We start from the raw sequence: 20,631 nt of genomic DNA on the forward strand, positions 1-20,631 counted from the left end.
ACGGTCTCTCTCTGTGCACTGGATGTTTCTCCGGAGGGGCTGGAATAGATGGAGTGGAGGGATGATGCAATTCCTTGTCCCTCTCACCCCTTGGCTCCACTTCTGGCCTCATCTTCACATTTCCTTTTCGTTCTCTCGGCCTACCACCACATCTCCACTTGGATTCTTTCCTTTTTTTTCCCCTGGGCATCTGTTTTGAGATATTTCCATTTTGCCATTGTTTTAGTGAACAAGGTGGTTTATTACATTAAACTGTTAAAACTCATACATTGTATATTTTGGGATCATTGCCTCCCATTTCAAGCTTATTTGTTTGGTATCTTACCAGTCTTCTACATTATATATCACTGCTAGGTTGCGCTCTTGCAAGCTATTGCTGGTTCATTGTGGAGCTCTTGCTCACATTAATTGTTTTTTTGTAGTGCAGGCGCAATCTTTTGTAAATGCACAATGGCTAACTAAAAAAATCTAATGTTTGTCAATAGGCCCATAGAGTAAAACTCTGTGTAATGAATGTGTGAATATGTCCATAGCATAAAAGTCTGTCTCAGCATGTGTGAATGGGCCCATAGAGTGAAATTCTGTCTCCCCCTCAGTGTTAAATCTATTCAAGACCTGTCAAAATCTGTCATTCCAACAGCAGTGGTCGGAAATGCACAAAAACGGCATATAAGAGGCAGCATGGTTCACATCTAATTGTGTCACTAAGTTGCTTGATAAATGTCCATCTAGGTGCATGGAGGTGTAGTTCTGAGGGCTGAACATTGTGCAGAATAGGATGTAGACTAAGATATATTATGTAGGGTTTCTGAAGTACTGCAAAAGACGGAAGCAGCAGTTGGCTGGTTCATTTTATTTGTTGCCCTCAGTTGTCCTTTAATTGGTCACAGACATTGTCAAGCATTCTTTTAAATCTCTTGGAACAGTAATGCACACTTTTACAATCACTTATTATCTACACTAGCTAATTAGCATTGTGGCCAGCGATCCCTGGATCAGTCACATCGTTAGCAAACGTTTCTTTTGGAAAATACGTTAGAAAACAAATGAAACATAGCACAACAGATGCCAGAAATAATGACTCTACACCTTGGAATCTTTATATAGGCTATGATTAGCAAGGAAACAGTTTTTGGCATCTCAAACATAGAATTCAGCAGCGTTCCCTAGGTCATTCATTAATTACTATTTGCAGAAACATGCTGTGCCCTGACAAGGGTGAGTGACATTAGATGGCTGTGTAATGGGGCAGCAGAGGCAGCCTAATTCACATACTGACTTATGAGCACCTAGTGGGATGACACATTTGGGCATAAGGGACCATCGCTATTTCCATTTTATCAGTACATACAGAGTGTAATTTTCCACTGCAGAGAGCTGCTCAGACAATGCTTTTTTCCGTTTAATACCGCCTGTGTATTGCTGTCCAGGATAACATACTAATTATATTGTGTGCAGCTAAGAGACATACCTAAGTATAATAATTATATTATATAGCTAAGAGACATACCTATGTGTATATATCTATCAATCTATCTATCTATCTATCTATCTATCTATCTATCTATCTATAAATATACTATATATATATATATATATATATATATATATATATATATATATATACACACTATATTACCAAAAGTATTGGGACACCTGCATTTACACGCACATGAAATTTAATGGCACCCCAGTCTTAGTCCGTAGGGTTCAGTATTGAGTTGGCCCACCCTTTGCAGCTCTTTTGGGAAGGCTGTCCACAAGGTTTAGGAGCATGTCTATGAGAATGTTCAACCATTTTTCCAGAAGCGCATTTGTGAGGTCAGGAATTGGACAAGAAGGCCTGGCTCACAGTCTCCGCTCTAATTCATCCCAAAGGTGTTCTGTCGGGTTGGCAGCGCCACTTACCCCAAAACCACACATCCTTTACATAATTTAGATCCCTCTTGTCAGGGACATCTAGGGGAGGCAGCAGCCCAGGAATATTTCCTAAGCACTGATTTAACAATTATACATAATCTTCAACACAACTTGGGATGTCATTAAAGTTCATGTGCGTGTACAAGCAGGAGTCCCAATACTTTTGGTAATATAGTGTATGTGTGTGTGTGTATATATATATATATATATATATATATATATATATACAGTCATGGCCAAAAATATTAGCACCCCTGCATTTCCTCTGCATTTCTGTCAAATAATGTACTACTTCGCCCAGAAAACTGTTGCAGTTACAAATGTTTAGGCATTCTCATGTTTATTTCTTTGGTTGTATGACACAAAAAATGGAGAAACATAATGCCAAATCTGAGACATTCACAAACCTCCAAAAACAAACTGGACAGAATTATTGGCATCCTCTCAAAATGTTAAGAAATATTTGCTTTCCAAGTATGTAATGCTCCTTTAATTTGTAATTAAACTCACCCGTATCAATTAACAGGTGCTGACAATATAGAAATCACACTGGCAACCAGTTAAAATTGTAAAAAATGTACACAACCTTTCTGTTGTGTATCTCTGTGTGCCACACGGAGCATGAAGAAGAGAAAGAGCAGCAAATAATTGTCTTAGGATTTGAGAACTAAAATTGTGGAAACGTATGGACAATCTCAAGGTTACAATTCCATCTCCAGAGATCTTAATGTTCCTGTGTCCACTGTGCACAACATTGTCAAGAAATGTACAGCCCATGGCACATTAGTTAATCTCCCTGAACATGGACAAAAGAGAAAAATTGATCAAAGATTGCAACAATCATTCAAGCTGACCTTACAAGAAAAGGGTACAACTGTGTCAGTTTGCACTATACGTTACTATCTGAATGAAAAGTGATCCAGGAGCACTCCACTGCTGACACAGAAACGTAAAAAAGTCAGATTGGAGTTTGCCAAAAATTCCAACAAGAAAAATTCGATGTGAGCTTTTGGTCGGAAATTCTGACTGTGTGTAGGCTCCATCTGACTGTTTCTGTTGGAACTTCCGACAGCAAAAATTTGAGAGCTGTTTCTCAATTTTTCCGACAAGAACACTTCTTGTTGGAAATTCTGATTGTCTGTATGCAATCCCGACGTGCAAAAAAACATGCATGCTCGGAATCAATTCGACGCATGCTTGGAATCATTGAACTTAATTTTTCTCGGCTTATTGTAGTGTTGTACGTCACTGCGTTCTTGACAGTCGGAATTTTGTGTGGCCGTGTGTGCTCAACACAAGTTTGAGCCAAAATTCCGTCGGAAATAAATCCATGGTTTTCTTGTCGAAATTTCTGATCGTGTGTACGTGGCATAAGGATATCAAAATCCTTTTGAAAGAATGTGCTGTGGACAGATGTTTCTACTGTTTCTGAAAAATAAACAAGGCCTTTAAAGCAAATACAGTCTCTACCATCAAACATGGTGGAGGTTAAATTATTTTTTGGGGTTTCTTTGCTGCTTCAGGCATTGGCTATCTTGACCATGTGCATGGCATTATGAAATCTGAAGTCTACCAAAGAATTCTGGGGTGCAATGTAGGGCCCAGTTTCAGAAAGTTGGGTCTCAATCAGAGGTCATGGGTTTTACACCAGGACAATGACCCAAAGCACACGTCAAAAAGCACCCAGAAATGGTTTAAGACAAAGCACTGGAGAGTACTGAACTGACCAGCAATGAGTCCAGATCTAAAACCCATAGAGCACCTGTGGAGAGTTTTCAAAACATCAATTTGTAAAAGGAACCCTTCCAATCTGAGCGACCTGGAGCAGTTGATGAAAGAAGAGTGGTCCAAAAGAGAGAGAGGTTTAAAAAACAAATTGATGGTTACAAGAAGCGATTGATTTAAGTTTTCTAATGGGTGTGCTACCAAATATTAAATTGAGGGTGCCAATAATTTTGTCTAGTCCATTTTTGGAGTTTTGCAGGGAATGTCTCAGATGGGACTTTTCGTTTCTCCACTTTTTTTTGTGTCATACCAATACAAACAAAAGAAATAAACAGAAGAATGCCTAAACATTTGTATTCTGCAACAATTTTCGGGGCGAAGTGGTGCATTGTCTGACAGAAACTCAGGGGTGCCAATATTTCTAGCCATGACTGTATATATAGGATATATGTGGCAATGTTAATGTTGCTTTCTGAAATTGTATATCTCAAGAACCAAATGGTATAGTCACAGTAAATAAATGAAAATGTATTTTATATTTCCTGCCACTGCATGATACTGTATATAGAATTGTTGCTGATGAGACTGAGCAGGAAATAATAAGATTTTGTCTGTACACAGGTAACCTCTTGTGATCTGCTTCAGTAGTTTCTAATCTATTGTACATTGTGGCATACCTGACAGCTGAATTGTCACATGACTATATCTGACCCAGCAGCTGAGCATAGAGATAAAGTTGCAAACATTTTAAAATTATATACAGGGATACTTTAGAACTTAGCTGGTATTTTAAAAGGAAATCTGCTCTCAGCAAACTTTGTATCTAATCAGGCAGGCTACATAACATAACTCTGATGGAATTTAAGAAAAATTACAAAGTATGGATAAAAAAATTGCCTTTTATAAAAATGACTTTCAAGCCAACCACTTGTGGATGAAATACCAATGTTAACACTATGGGGAAGCTTGCCTTGCTTATAAGTCACAGCTGTCAGGGATGTGGGTAGATAAAGAATAGCTCATACTCCAAATGGTCTTGAAGTGGACCTAGCATCACACCCTGAGCAGAGCGATGCTGACTGTCAGTAAGCATGGCTCCTGCTCTAGTTCTCCACGCTCATTGGAGCTACAGTATGAGCTGTGGAGGGGCGGGGCGAGGCTGTCTCAGAAGCTTGCTGAGACTGCCATCAATCAAGGCAGCTGGCGGATCCAGAATTGGAAGTTGGGATGATGGCAGTGACGTCAGCAGAGAGCAGACATCAGACTGCTGTCCGCTGATAACAGGTCACAGGAGTGAAAAATGAATTGCACTCCTGTGACCCAGAGGAGAAGCCCAGCCTAAAAAGCTCAGGCAGGACTTCTCCTTTAAGAAACAGAGGGCTTTCTTTCCTAAATGAATGTTCACTGACCCTGACCTTGGAGATAAAGTTGTGTTAATTTAAGCTATCAAGTCATATGCTAACATTTTTTTTTTAATCATGTTATACCAGCACCAGCTCTAACTTCCTAATGTCTTCATTTTTTGGTAATATTGTGCACTCTTGAAGGTGTTACATATCTCAAGATAGATTCAACTCCTTTTTTGTTGCGTTCCACTGGATCAACATTTTCCATTTTGGTATGTGTATCCTACTTAAAATATTTACATGAAATTCAAAATAATCAAGATCAAAGTATTGAAAAAACTGCAAGTTCCAAGGTATTAACTAAAATGTTTATTACTGAACAAAACCACTCACACTGTTTCATATGTTTAATGTATATACCGTACATAGATAAAAATTTCCTGTAGTCTCATTGAAAGACAAAATGAAAGAAACTTAAGGCAACTGGTGAACTACCACGCTACAGTGATACTAAAGGCTATATATAGAGCAGGTAAGCATAACATCTTTTTTATTTTCAAAACAGAAATATATATATATTTTTTGAAAATAAAAAATATGTTATACTTGCCTGCTTTGTGTATGCTGTTCATTGCCTCTGCCACTGTCCTCCACCAGTGCTGTCTGCTTCTCCCTACTCCAGGTTCCTTCTTAGCAAACTTTATGCTAAGGAGGCACTCATGGGTGTCTGCTGTCAAGCCAGGCTGTGTGTGCCCATAGATACACACAGCACCGGTAAGCCATGCCCCTGCTCCCTCTTCACAGGAGTTTAACTGACATCAGCAGAAGCCTATTTGCCCTCTTGCCCTCAGTTTCTCATGTGAAAACAGAAAAGTGAGGGAAGTGATGCTGGAGAGGTGGCAGGAGTCAGGTAAGTGTTTAGGAATCGAGGTGGCTTAGGCAGCTAATGGGGTGATTTTTTAACTTAACCTCCTTAGAGGTAATCCCGGGTGTGGCTCGGGGTGAATTTTCAGTACCAAAAAGCGGTAACCCCGAGCCACACTCGGATCGCATCGCAGGATCCAGGCAAAGTTACTTACCTTGTCCCCTGGATCTTGCAATGTCTCCCCACTGTGTGTGTGAGCTGTCTCCTCCTCTGCTTGATTCACAGTGCCGAGCTCCATTCCCTGTGAGCGTTGCGACGCACAGAGCACTGCGCCAAATTCAAAACATTTAAAACACAGTATACATACAGTACACAGTAATTTTACAGATTACATTACTGTATAAAATTATTTCACATCCCTTTTGTCCCTAGTGGTTTGTCCAGTGCCCTGCATGTAGTTTTATATTATAAATACAGTTTTTTTTCTGCCTGGAAACTGGAGATTGTCCATAGCAACCAAAAAGTGTCCCTTTATGTCAAAAGTGGCTAGAAAACAGTGATAATAAATTAGAATCACTTGCAGAATTGAGCGATAGCGATTTGTGGGGAAATTTGTCATCAAACACTGAAAGTAATGACAGCGACAATTCTGCAACTGAGCAAATTTCAGTGTTTTTGATTTGATTACATTATTGAATCATTTTTATTATTATTATATTATTATTTGTAATAAATATTTATAGTTATTTATTATATTATAATTTATGATTTTGTGTTTCAAATTTTATCATAGCTGGCTGTCTACTAGACTTTTGTTTTGACAGATTTAAGTGTATTATTACTAAGAATTACAGGCCTACAATATAAAACATCAAATTTCCATGTAAAACATTGTACAGCTTTTGAGCATCAAAAATCTGACATAATCATACCGCCAGGGAGGTTAATGCAGAGAATGCACTAACGTAAAAAAAAAAAACTTCGAAACTACTTTTAATTGATATTTAATGGGGAAAGGGCCTGGGACAATAGTGATACGTGGAAAGAACATTTCTGGTCACCGGGAGAGTAGTGGGAAGAAGAATGAACTATAGATTAGCTGTCAGTGGGCAATATATTACCCCATTCAACTGTTGGTCCAAGGGAGGAAGAAGTTTCTTTACATTGATGGTCAGTGTGATTAAAAATGTCCTTTACATTGATGGTCTGTGGTAGGAAGAATGCTCCTTACATTGGTGGCTAGTGAGGAAGAATGCTTCTTACATTGGTGGCTAGTGAGGAAGAATGCTTCTTACATTGGTGGCTAGTGAGGAAGAATGCTTCTTACTTTGGACGACAGTGTGAGGAAGAATGCCTCATACATTGGTGGTCAGTGGAAGGAAATAGGTGTCTTACATTGGTGGCCAGTGAGAGGAAACATTTCCCTTATATTGGTGGACAGTGGAACAAAGAATGCCTCTTACATTAGTGTTGAGTGGGAGGAAAAATGTCCCTTACATTGGTGGTCAGTGTAAAAAGGAATACCCTTTATATTGAGAATAAGGGAAGAAACTATTTTTTTTCTTTACTGGTTCATACTGTATGTAAGTAGCTATGTCATGTTGAGTCCTAACTACATGGAAGAGTTAACATTCAAACATCTTCTTATGTGATAAATGTTCCACATCTCTTTACAGAAAACAAAGAAACGTTCCCATGAAATCTGACCTTGAAAGAGATTTACTCTTCCTATTAGAGTCATACACAGCCATCTTGGACTGTAGGCATTTACCTACTGCTGTGTTCAGCAATGTTTTTGATTTGGCACCAAGGGAAATCACAGATAAAGAGAGAAACCCATGACACCAGCTATCTATGCAGTCTTTTCACAATGTTGTCAATTTTCCTTAACCTAAATACTGTGATTATGTTATGTGATTAATCAGTTATACTGTAAACAGCACGTTGTTGAGGTTTTCATTAATAAGTGGAGACAAGTGTACAGAGGAAAGGTAAAAGATCATAAACAGTGATTGTGTGTCAGGAAAACTATCAGGCCATTACTGTTTTTATGTGCTATATCAAGTTTTAGTACAGGGCTAATCTACACATTTCAAAATGCCACTTCCACTTGCTTTGTAGCCTAGGGATTCTGGAGAAGAGTCATATAAATGTAAAAGGATGTCTTGTATCAAAGCACAGCAAAATGTGCGTTTTCTGGTGTTTTCATCACAAACTATCCGGAAACCTTTCCTTCGGTGCACTGGAGATAACTTGTGGAGAAAATTAAATTGAAAAGAAGCCTTTGACCCAATACTAGACTTGGTAACAACCATAATGTAGAGTAAAGTTGGTTTGTTAATGTTTTTTGGGGAAATGACATGACAAGAACAGTGCAAGTTCTCGGCAGTTTAATTAAGACCCGGACCAAAATGCACTCCCGCGGGAGTGAGTGTTCCTATTCACAGGCTAAGTGATTGACGTGATAACAAAAGCTTCCCACCGGTGCATACGGCACGTCACGAGTTCCTGAAAGAAGCCGGACTGCGAGTCAGCTCTATACGGCGCTATACGGCGCCTGCGCACCGACGTTCGGCTTCTTTCGGCAACTCGTGACACGCCGTATGCGTGGGTGGGAAGCTTTTGTCATCACGTCAATCACTTAGCCTGTGAATAGGAACGCCCACTCCCGCGGGATTCACTACCCAGAAGCCGGGGGGGGGGGGGGGGGTATAGCGATAAAACAGTATGTACGGCAAAAAAAAAAAAAGATCAGCATACTGTCAGTGTCAGAAGTCAGCTCAATGTAATGTTAGAATTTTTTTTTAGGGTGAACCCCCGCTTTAAATTCTTCAGAGTATTTAAACACAACCCATACTCTCCACAGAGTGTTACATTTTGCTGTAGTTTCATGAGCTATTGCCCTGGTTTCTTCCATGCCAAAGAGTTATCTGTTTATATACACTTTAATGCAATTCATGAATCTCTGCAGGTCAATGCACAGCAATAATGTGACATCTCTGCTTTCTCTATGCAGTGAAGTTGGAGTAGCACCTGACAATCATTTACCTTGACATCAAGCAAATAAGAGCATTGCAGCAATTTTTTTTAAATGGCCCTTTCTTCAGCAGATGTTCCCCTTCAAACCTCATTACCTAGGGAGTGGCTATACCTCTGCATATAAAATAAAAAAATAATATCCCAGATAGCAAGGATAACTTGCCACAAATTTGTGGCAGTGTTGAATTGTAAGTCTTGTCAACTTGCTGCACATTTTTACTGGCAAGTTGTACACTGGCAGAGCACTTGAAGCACAAGTTCTAGTTGACACTTTTCTAATTTGTAGCAAATGTGCATGGCAAGTCTCTAGCAAGAGCAAAGTTGCAGTGGTGAGTCTGCAGTAAGTGCTCTGCAGGTCACAGCGACCCCTGTGGTGGGATGACTATTGCACAACATAACTGAACCACAACTTGCAGCAGACTTGCAGAATGTTTGCAAAGAAAGTTGATCTGGAGTCCTGCAGTGCGGACTTGCTGTAATTGTGCAACAAACTTGTGAAGTCTAGCAATAGCTTAGCAAGTCATTTTCAAACTTGCAGCTCAATTGCTTGCTATCTGGGGTAGCATATACAATTGCGACAAAAGCCATATTGTATTATACCATTATAAAAAAAAATACCTTTCCCTTTCAATCTGCAGTGCTGTAATTTACTGTAAAATGCAATGAAATATGGCAACCTAGAGGAATTCTGTACAAAGATGGTATACAGAACACCCCCACAGAAATGTAATCTCTTGCTTGTGTGATTGGCTCACTGTATTCCCCAGAAATCAGATTTTAGGCATGCTTGCATCCTCTGCAGCAAACGTTTACGTATTTTGAAAAATAATCCCAAAGGGTTAATCACATCTAAAGGGATTCAGATGCTAACACTTTCCTCATTAGAGCCCTGCAAATGCAGCAGCTGATCGCCAATAAAAAAGACATTCCCCTTCACTTTGAACAAGGACACAGACAAACAAACAGCTATTTCTTCAGAGCAACAAATGTAGAGGATGGTTGCTACTAGTTACTGACATCCACCATATCACCCTGCTGCCAGACTTTCATCTATCACCTCAGAGACAATGAACAGTCATTTGCGTTGCGTTGTTTTTTTTTTTGATTTTGTTTATTGGGGGATATAACTTGGTTGGGGGAATGGGATGCCCATAGAACAAAAATGCTTTGCCATCATATTTAGAAATTAGAACAAAAGTGGACTGAACTATGAAGAACCGATGCACCCTAACATTTATAGTCTCTTCTACTGCATCATCCATTGCAGACTATTGCTCCTCCTTTGCACAGCTCCTGCAGACTATTGCTCCCAGGACGTTTCTCCAACCTGCACATACCACTATAAACTGTTAGTCTCTCTCTGTTCCATCCTCTTCATACTGACAATAACTCTGAATAATCTCAGCTTGCTGCCTGTAATTAGTTGTTCTTGGTGGTAGTTGGCTGTGCAGCTACAAGGCCAGAGGCCTGCAGCACCCCTCCCCGGAGGCTCAGTAAGTGGGCAGAATTGACTTGGTGGGCTACTGATTCCGGCTAGTCCGTCCTGCAAATCGTGAGCCCACAGGCTGCAGCGACTTGACGCAATTACCACAGTCTCTCATCTAGCCTCGCACCCAGATCTCCTGGCATGCCTCTTCCAAAACATCCATTGTGTCACACTCTCCGACCTTCACCTGCCCTGAGTCCATGGTAGAGAACTTTAATAGGACATCTGTTCCAATAGCTTCTCCAGCCCCTCTGTTCCAGGAGACCTCTTCCATTACCGTGTGGATGAGGCTCCCTCCCGGCTCTCCTGGGCTCCTGCTTGTTCGGCACCAACGCCAGATGGGGATGGCCTCTGGCTGCTATCTAGGACTCCATTCTCTACTTCACCCGGTCGACAACTCCTCCCCAGTGAGCTGTTACCTCAGCTTATATGGGAGGCCCGCCCCCTGCCAATACCAAGTGAGGATTGGTCAGGGCTCCTCACTTAAGCTGCCTGTTACTCCAGCCCTGGCCCTGACCCTCTTCCAAAACAATCCACTGAAAGCAGGGGAGGCGCCCAAGTACTGAAGTACAGGTTGTCAAACCCACTGCTACACTAACCACTCCCTGCCCCCAGATCAAAACAAGCATAGGCCTGCCTAAATTTTCCTGCACTGACAGTTTTACCTTAAAAAAATTATACACTAGCACCTTCCTACAGTAGAGGGTGCTACATTAGGATTTATCAACAAAGTATGTTAAAAGCCCTGCAATGTACATAGATCACACAGAGGGGAATGTTTTTTTTCTCAACAATCGAGGAGTTACATTTTAAATGTAGTTCCTTGCTATTATTCAGAAGGCTTCATACCACACCTTGCATCTGAAAATGTAAATAGATTGTGTACGTGACTTAGCACGTACCTCAAAATCCTGTTGTAAAGATAACATATCACCACATAGCTATATCCACATCATAATTCCCACTTCTGTGCTGAAGATCTTTCTACTTTGTTTTTTAGCTTTTTTTGCATACTCAGAACATGTTTTTGTCCTGTTCTATGAATTCCCCCCATGTAATGCTGGGTGCTACCATCTTTGATCCAATGTCAGGGACCTTCAGAAAGGAGAGCTTTCCCTCCAATGACAGTGAAAGCCCCTTTGGCGATAGCACATAAAAGGTACAAGGCCCAAAGACACACATAGAACAAATGTTGGGAGGAGAGCGGAAGGCTGGAGGAGAGAAAAGAAAGAAAGGGACACAGAGCATGTGTCATCAAAAAAACTCAGTGCTATGCTGAGAGCCACTGTTAGAGCTGCACTTGGAGCTGCTGTCAGTGCTCTGCTCTGGAGAATACCACACACCCAGATGTGTCATAGTCTTCTTATTTTTCAAGCATGGATAACTCTGCCATAGCTTTTGCAGGATGCTGTCTATCTGGGCAAAAAAGTGGCTGCTGATAGGATCTATTATTGCAGGGGGTCTAGTGTTAATGGAGAATGGGGTTTGGTAATTGTTGCTGGGAGGGATCTACTGTTGAGGGAGGGGTCCATTGTTGCTGGCTACTGGAGGGTCTATTAACTACTTGCAGACCGCCCACAGTATATTTACTGCTGGCGGCCGGTATTGGCAGGCTGGCTCACGTGCATGTACATCATGCAGCCTGTTCCGGGTTAAGGATGAACAGCGCACCCCCTGGGGAATGCATCACACTGCTCCCATGTCCACCAGACATAGCAGGTTGCAGACTCTCAAAAGAAGGCTCTATTTGTGTGAAAAAAAATGGTATAAAAATAATTTGCATAATGTGTTGCTGATGTCACAATTTCCAGTTACAGGAGCACAGTGCTGAATAGCAAAAAATGGCCCGGTCATGAAGGGGGTAAAACCTTCCAGAGCTTAGTCCAATTATCTGGTTTTCTAGGAGATATATTGTTGTAGTCGGGTGTCTATTGTTAGAAGGGTGGGGGTATTTTGTTGCAATATCATTTCCCTAAAAATTAAATTCATACAAATTACTTTATTTTGTATTCTCTAAAAGGGATGGAACTGGGAGGTGGGTAGGGGTTGGAAGCATAGGATGCTGCACGGAGGTGGGTAGGGGGTAGAGACAAAGGGTAACTCAGAAGGTGGACGTACCTGCACCTATTCTCTGAGAAAAACATGCCCTGTCACCAATAACGTCCTCAAAATATATAAAAACAAAAACTATCAGGTGTGATATAGCATTGACCAAAAACTGAAATATCTCTTTTTAGTGGACTGACTTAATTCCAAGTCCTCAATATTAAACCCCGTTTATTAAACTAAGAGAAATAGTCTACCAACATCTCCAATTAACCGATCAGATTTTACCATGTAATACAAATTGACGGAAAGCAAATAAAGATTTAAATCTGATTGGCTGTTAGAGATTGTTGACGTTTTTGCCTTCTGTACTATTCGGTCAATAAAACTATTTCTGTCTCAGTATAAAATGTTAAGATCTGCCATGAACAATAATAGAAAATTTGGGGTGATTCAAATGCTTAACATCTTTTAGACATCACCAAGTAATTTGCTTCATATTCAAAAGTGGTGAAGCCTATTCTTTGACAACTGGACTTTTACATAATCTGTGTTGTTTTTTCAAAAATAATTGTAAAATCAAAATGATAGACTTCATGCTATCAAAATGACATTATACAGTACATATTGACATACAGTAGATGTGAATTTATTTTATCTTGTGTCATAAAAGACATTTAAACGGGCAATCAGCTCTGCAACACTGTTCTATAAAAATTAAAAAAGTGTTAAATTCTGTTAAAGGTACACTCTAGATAGGAATATGTTGTTCATATGAATATGAAAATATATACAGTATATGAATATGAAAATGTTACATTTATACTAACCATGAGACAGGGAAGCCGATATACTAAAGTTATTAAGAATGTTGCTGTCTTTGCTCTGGTCCTTTTTTTAACTGGCCAAAAAAGTAAGAGAACCTCACCTGTTGCCCAGAGCAAGAGGTAAGGGAAAGCCCTCTATTCCCATGACAACTGTCTAAGATAGGATATCCATTAATGATAGATTTCCTCTTATTTTCTGCTGCATCCCCGGAATTGGAAGTGAAGGGAAATCTCCTCTCGGGTCAGAGGCAGTAAAAAAATATTTAAAAAAATTCACCATCTCAGGTTGGAGGTTAGGCAGAGCTTGCTTAGGAGAAAAATGAATTGATATTCCATGACAGTCATATTTTTTTTCTCCAATGGGAGATAGGGTGGATCTTATATTCCCTATAAGACAGCAAATCTTTATTAAAGTGTGGTTGATTATATTCATATTTTAACAACTAATTCTAAGTATGCCTACAGAACCTAGTTCATGAAATAGTGTTGAATAATACAAATATCTAAGGTGCTTTTGGATTTGGAAGGTTAATAAACACTGATTTCCTATGGGTGGATATACTTTATGTTATGTAAATGATCACACTGATTTGTATACTCTTTTCATGTGGTGATTTGGTGCTGCCTATCCTGGTTTAAATAAAATATTTGAAAATAAATAAACACTGAATTACTAAATGCTGCTAATTCTCAGTATAAGGGGAAGCCAATACCATATTTAAATACACAGAATCCTCATCATACAGTTGCCTCTCATCTGAAATGTGGCAGTCAATTTGTATGGTTTTACATTTGGAAATGTGCTTAAACAGCAAACTGTAAAGACCAACAACCTATAGAAAGACAAATCCACTAACAAACTCTATTTGACCTTTTCATTAAATTGAGGGTCAGCACCATCTACTGAATGACATTCTGATAGATGTGTACTATTGAGGTTTTCTGCTTGGCTGTATGTGGTTTTGTGGTGTCCTGAGTGATGGGATAATATAATATTAGTTTTTGATGTGGAAAAGTGGACAATTGGATTCCACTGTTGGATTAGGCTAGCTTTTCTATTAACACGGGTTCCCTTTTTAATGTGTTAAGAGACTTTCCTATTTGTTTAATATAATGCATTGGACCAATCAAGATTGAAACAAAAAGTCAAGCTAGAAATTAAAAATGTTTCCCTTTTTTAACAAAAGTTCAAATGAAATATATTTCCAAATCAGCTTCCTAAAAAACAATGGGCAATTGATGAATACTGGCAAAATATAGCGCTGTAGTTGTGTTTATACCATTTAGGCTTGGCAAAAATCAGAATTAAAACACATTTTAGTTTTACCTTTTCAAGCAGCATATGGTAACTGATAAGTTTGTATAAATGTACAAATAGTTTTTAGATTAAAAATGCTTAAAAGTTTGTGAAAAAAATGTATAATCAGTACATCATACATGGTGACAACACATTTTACATGACTATGACCACAAAATACACAAGGGTACAAACATGTTCCCTTTTTAAATCAAAAGCAATGTAAAGGGAAACAATTTCTGGGATTTCAGATTTCTTAATAAGAAAAGTGTCTGAACATCTTTGTCAAACTGAATTTCAGCTGTTACCGATAATAACAGGTGCTCATAAGAACTATGGGCCAGATCCACAAAAGGGATACGCAGGCGTATCTACTGATACGCCGTCGTATCCCTGTTTCTATCTATGCGGCTGATTCATAGAATCAGTTACACATAGATATTCCTAAGATCCGGCAGGTGTAATAGTTTTACACTGTCGGATCTTAGGATGCAGTACCGCGGCCGCCGCTGGGGGAATTTCTCGTTGAAATTCCGCGTCGGGTATGCAAATTAGCACTTACGGAGATCCACAAAGCTTTTTCCCTTCGTTTTTTTTCCGTAAGTGTTAGTTTGCCGTCGCAAAATTAGGGCTGCTTTTACAAAGTGTAAACTTAGTACACCATGTAAAAGTATACCCTTCTTTCCCGCGTCGCTGTCAAATTTTTTTTTAAATTTTTATTTTCCAGCCGCAACTCTTTTTTTTTCTTTTACACCCGTCAAGATTCTCAAAACTCGGCGCAACGTAACTTCGCGCAAAGCACGACGGGAAAATCGTGTCGGGAGCATGCGCAGTACGTCCGGCGCGGGAGAGCACCTAATTTAAATGGGACTCGCCCCATTAGATTGGGCCCGCCTTGCGCCGGACGGATTTAAGTTACACCGCTGCAAATTTCTAGGTAAGTGCTTTGTGGATCGGGCACTTAGGTAGAAATTTTGCGGCGGTGTAACTTAAATCCGAATATTTAAGTTGCGCCCGCTGTACGTGGATCTGGCCCTATGTGAATTTGGTTTATGTGGTGCATCGTTCAAGAAAACAAGTCTTAAGTGATAGGGAATTAGGTTCACAGGTAAAGCTAAAAAAATCCAGATTTGCAGAGTAAATTCTGAAATCTGAAAATAACTTCAACTTGCTGCTAACACTAATGGTTTATTTCAAGTAAATATTGAATGTTTAAAGGTACATGTGTATAGGTTGGCATTTAATGATGCTCCATTAATAAAAGTGTGTTTCTAACACATATAATGAAATCTATATTTTAGCCGATCATTTTTATAATTGAAATTAATTTAATTTTTTCTGACAATAGAAAATCTTAACTAAGTATGTAAAGGGACTATTTTACTACTAGATATTTTAATTTTATTTTTGACTTGTTGCACAATTTCTGTCAGTTTTGGATGTATTAACAGAGGTGTCTGTAACATATAGGTAGAATTGTAAAGTCTAATTAAAAAAAAAATCAAAACAAAAAAAAACATGTTATACTTACCTCCTCTGTGTAGTGGATTTGCACCAGGCAACCCAGATCCTCCTCTCCTTGGGTCCCTCTTCACTGCTCCTGGGGCACCCCAGCCGAGCGGCAGCTCTGTGTGTCCATTTAGACATGGAGCTTTGGTTTGGACCCACCCCCCTCGCTCCCCTGATTGGCTAACTAACTTTGATTGACAGCAGCGGGATCCAATGGCGCTGTTGCTGTGTCTCAGCCAATCAAAAATGAGAGTCCCGAAAGGCATGAGGGACTCATGGACAACGCTGGAGATAGATGGGACTCAGGTAAGTACAGGCATACCCCACTTTTAAGTACACAACGGGACCAGAGCATGTATGTAAAACGAAAATGTACTTAAAGTGAAACAATACCCTTTTTCACTTCTAGGGCGTAGTGGGGGGTCAGGGACTGTAGTGGGGGTGTCAAGAGCTGTAGTTGAGGTGTCAGGGGCACACTGGAACAGGGCGGGCTATGCTCTGGGAGCTTCAGCTCCTTTTACTGCAGCTGTAAAATGTCCGTACAGTACTTGTAAGGCACTTTACATACACTCGCAGGTATGTCCTTACTCGCGAGTGTATGTAAAGTGAGTGTACTTAAAGCGGGGTATGCCTGTATTAAGGGGGCTGTTGCACTCCAAAGTTTAGAATGCATTAAAGGGATGGTAAAAGGAGCTGCGGTGGCTCAACGCGTTTGGCACTGCGCTGACAAGCCATTCACCTACATGTGAATTGAGTTTGGTGGTCTCAGCCCGGCTCCCAGTGGGTGTGCTATGTGAGGTAAGCCTGCGCTTAATACGCCCACTCCCCTCCCACAAAAACCACCACACTTACACGCACTCGAAATTGGGTTAACATGCACGCACTTTGACCACGCGGTCTCTAAAAAGAGAGGCGAAGGACTAACGGGACTGGTTGAGCGGGCTAGATCCTCTCACTCCCTTATAGGGAGTCCCTCTGCCCCGTTGGGCTTCAAAGCAGAGCAGGTAGGGCGGGCTATGTGGGAGGACCCCCTCACACACCCGCCATTGCCACCAGGGGCATGGAGAAAGGTGGCAGATTGCCTCTGGGGGAGGCCTGCCTACTCCCAACTCCTGCAGTCCGGCTCCTCTCTCGAGTACACGCACAAAATACACTTTAAAAAGAAAAAAAAGAAAAAAGAAATAAAGGGGTTGTAAAGATTCATTTTTTTATTTTCTAAATAGGTTCCTTTAAGCTAGTGCATTGTTGGTTCTTTTGTTTTTTTTTCTTTGTCTAAATTTCTCACTTCCTGTTCCTCCTCAGTAAGCTGTTCAGTAAGCTGTTCTGGCTGACTAACCACCGCTCAGATGATGGTGGCAAGCTTACTGAGGAGAAACAGGAAGTGAGAAATTCAGACAAAGAAAAAAAACATTTAGAAGGGAAATCGAAGGAAAAGGTAAGTGAACCAACAATGCACTAGCTTAACCACTTAAAGACCTCAGGTGTTTTTCAGATTTGGTGTTTGCAAGACTAAAACATTTTTTTCTGCTAGAAAATTACTTAAAACCCCCAAACATTATATTTTTTTTCTAACACCCTAGAGAATAAAATGGCGGTCATTGCAATACTTTTTGTCACACCGTATTTGCGCAGCAGTCTTACAAGCGCACTTTTTTTGGAAAAAATTCACTTTTTTGAATTAAAAAATAAGACAACAATAAATTTGGCCCAATTTTTTTATATATTGTGAAAGATAATGTTACGCCGAGTAAAATGATACCCAACATGTCACGCTTTAAAATTACGCCCGCTCGTGGCATGGCGTCAAACTTTTACCCTTAAAAATCTAGATAGGCGACGTTTAAAAAATTCTATAAGTTGCATTTTTTGAGCTACAGAGTAGCTCTAGGGCTATAATTATTGCTCTCGCTCTAACGATCGCGGCGATACCTCACTTGTGTGATTTGAACACTGTTTTCATATGCGGGCGCTACTCGAGTATGCGTTCGCTTCTGCGCGCGAGCTCGTCAGGACGGGGCGATTTAAAAAAATTTTTTTTTTGTTTTCTTATTTCATTTTATTGATTTTATTATTTTTTACACTAAAATATAAAAAAAAAAAAAATGATCACTTTTATTCCTATTACAAGGAATGTAAACATCCCTTGTAATAGAAAAAAGCATGACAGGTCCTCTTAAATATGAGATCTGGGGTCAAAAAGACCTCAGATCTCATATTTAGGCTTAAATGCAAAAAAAAAAAAAAAAAGGAAAATTTGTCATTTAAAAAAATGACAGAAAAAAAATTGTCTCTTTAAGAGGCTGGGCGGGACTGACGTTTTGACGTCACTTCCGCCCAGCAGAGCTATGAGGACGGGTGGGGGCCATCTTGCCCTCACTCAAGTCCTCACTCTCCAGGCGGCAGCATCGGATCTCCTCCGCCGCTACCGACGGCTCCGGTAAGCGGCGGAGGGCGCGGAAAAGCGGCGGGAGGGGGGGGCCCTCTCCCGCCACCGATAACGGCGATCTCGCGGTGAATCCGCCGCGGAGACCGCCGTTATCGTTTACACGGCCGCCAGCTGAAAACATGGATATCTCAGTTGTGGCAGCAGCTGCTGCTGTTACTGAGATATCCATGTTTAAAAAGAGGACGTATATATACAGTGGGGGGTCCGTAAGTGGTTAAAGGAACCTATTTAGAAAATAAAAAAAACAAACCTTTACAACCCCTTTAAGATAAAAAAAAAACCTGCCTTTACAACCCCTTTAACTATTTGTGTTTAAACCTAGCACCACTATTTGTAAATTCCTCTGAAAAAGTCCACTCAGACAATCAAAGGAATTCATAAAATGTCATTGATACCCTTTAGAACTCCGTTGGGGCACAACACCCAAATTGTCAGTGCTTGCACTCGATTCAATTATCTGTCAGGGACAGGGTACAATAATCTGTCAGAATTGTTGCACTGAGGTCAGAATGTTCATACTGAACAATCCTTCCTCAGTGAGCCCCCTCCCAGCCCCTGCACCCATCACACTGAGGCCTCGTACACACGGCCGAGGAACTCGACGTGCCAAACACATCGAGTTCCTCGGCCAGTTCAGCACTGAAGCCGCCGAGGAGCTCGGCGGGACGAGAGCTCCCATAGAGCAACAAGGAAATAGAGAACATGTTCTCTATTTCCTCGCCGAGCTCCTCGTCGGCTTCCTCGGCCAAAAGTGTACACACGGCCGGGTTTCTCGGCAGAATTCAGCCAGAAACTCGGTCGGAAGCTGAATTCTGCCGAGGAAACTGGTCGTGTGTACGGGGCCTGACAGGCAAATGGCTTAGGAGCTTTGTAGTAGGGGTAGGCAGAAGCTGATTGAGAACAAAAGTGAGGTGGACCTTTAAGGAACTAATCATTTAATTCCTCATTAGGTTCCTCCCACCTAGTGAGGTCATTTGTCAAATATGGCATTGCTACATCTAGGTAGTGACATCACCAATATCCCTGGCACCTTTATTACCTTAAGTTCTTGGCAAAGAAAACTCCCGGCCAATAGTTGAAATGAGCTGGGAGCTGTCACATTCATAATAGCTTCCCAGCATAGACATGTCCCACACTGATCACTGGTGTACCCCTGAATGCCAGCTCAGAACTGGCTTTAATTCCTGCCAGTTTACTAGATTATAAACTGGCGGCAATTTTTCAAGAATGTGTCGCTCCTATAGCCATAGGTTCTTAAAGTGGTGGTATTTAGAACTACCTGAATTTTGTGGTAATGTTACTGAAATAGGTTTAAATGCTTGCCTGAATTAGGGGCAGGACATTCTAAATGGATATAACACCAGAAATGTGTTATAACGGCTTTGTTGATCTCCCCCCAACTTGCCTGGGGGAAACCATCTCAGGAAAGCAAATGAATATTATATTTAGTATTTTTGCTTCTTGAAGATCACGTCTGTTAATAAAATGTTCTGTTCGCTGTTTAAAATATTTGTCCCCACATAATTAAAATGAGCTTTCTGAAACAATAGAACAAAATCGGTATAAAAGTATAACTATTTAGAAAAAACTGTGATCTTGAACGATGTTCAATAGTAGCAAGTAGAGGTGACTATGTACGACACATTGCAACTTACTATAAACCAGGTTAAAAACGCTTCTTGAGTATTTGCATTATCTCCTGCGTGTATATTTTGCTGCGTGAACACTCAGGAGTTTCATCTTCTTTTCCAGAGCCATACAGTCCCGCTGTCTGGGTCATGATGTTTGTCATGTGTCTTACCGTGGTTGCTGTGACTGTTTTCATCTTCGAGTATTTCAGCCCTGTTGGATATAACCGAAGCCTCTCCACAGGAAAGTGTAAGTACTTGAGCTCTGCTATACTATTTTCCCCTTTAACACTTCAACTGTTTCCTGTACTACTGTTCACCTGTTATTAAAGAAGATCTCTGGTCTGATTAAACATGTACGTATAAAAAAGAGGATATTGCTAAAAAATTAAGAGTAATAACAAAAATAATTTAAAACAATCTACTTAAAATAAACCTGTCCAAAAGTAAGAGTCTTGCCTACGAGCGGACACTTGTACTTGGACACTTTGTAATAG

The 20,631-nt window shown here is 40.4% G+C and overlaps 1 protein-coding gene across 1 annotated transcript in view; it reads left to right on the forward strand.

Moving 5' to 3' along the window:
- Nucleotides 1-20,631, forward strand: part of GRIN2D (glutamate ionotropic receptor NMDA type subunit 2D) — a 441,978-nt gene that overhangs the window by 251,371 nt on the left and 169,976 nt on the right. Inside the window, exon 7 of the mRNA XM_040325680.1 lies at nucleotides 20,259-20,384. Within this exon, the coding sequence (XP_040181614.1) occupies nucleotides 20,259-20,384 (126 nt within the window). The remainder of the gene's footprint in view (nucleotides 1-20,258; nucleotides 20,385-20,631) is intronic.

This window comes from Rana temporaria, chromosome 10 (genome assembly GCF_905171775.1).
Source record: "Rana temporaria chromosome 10, aRanTem1.1, whole genome shotgun sequence".
NCBI lineage: Eukaryota > Metazoa > Chordata > Amphibia > Anura > Ranidae > Rana > Rana temporaria.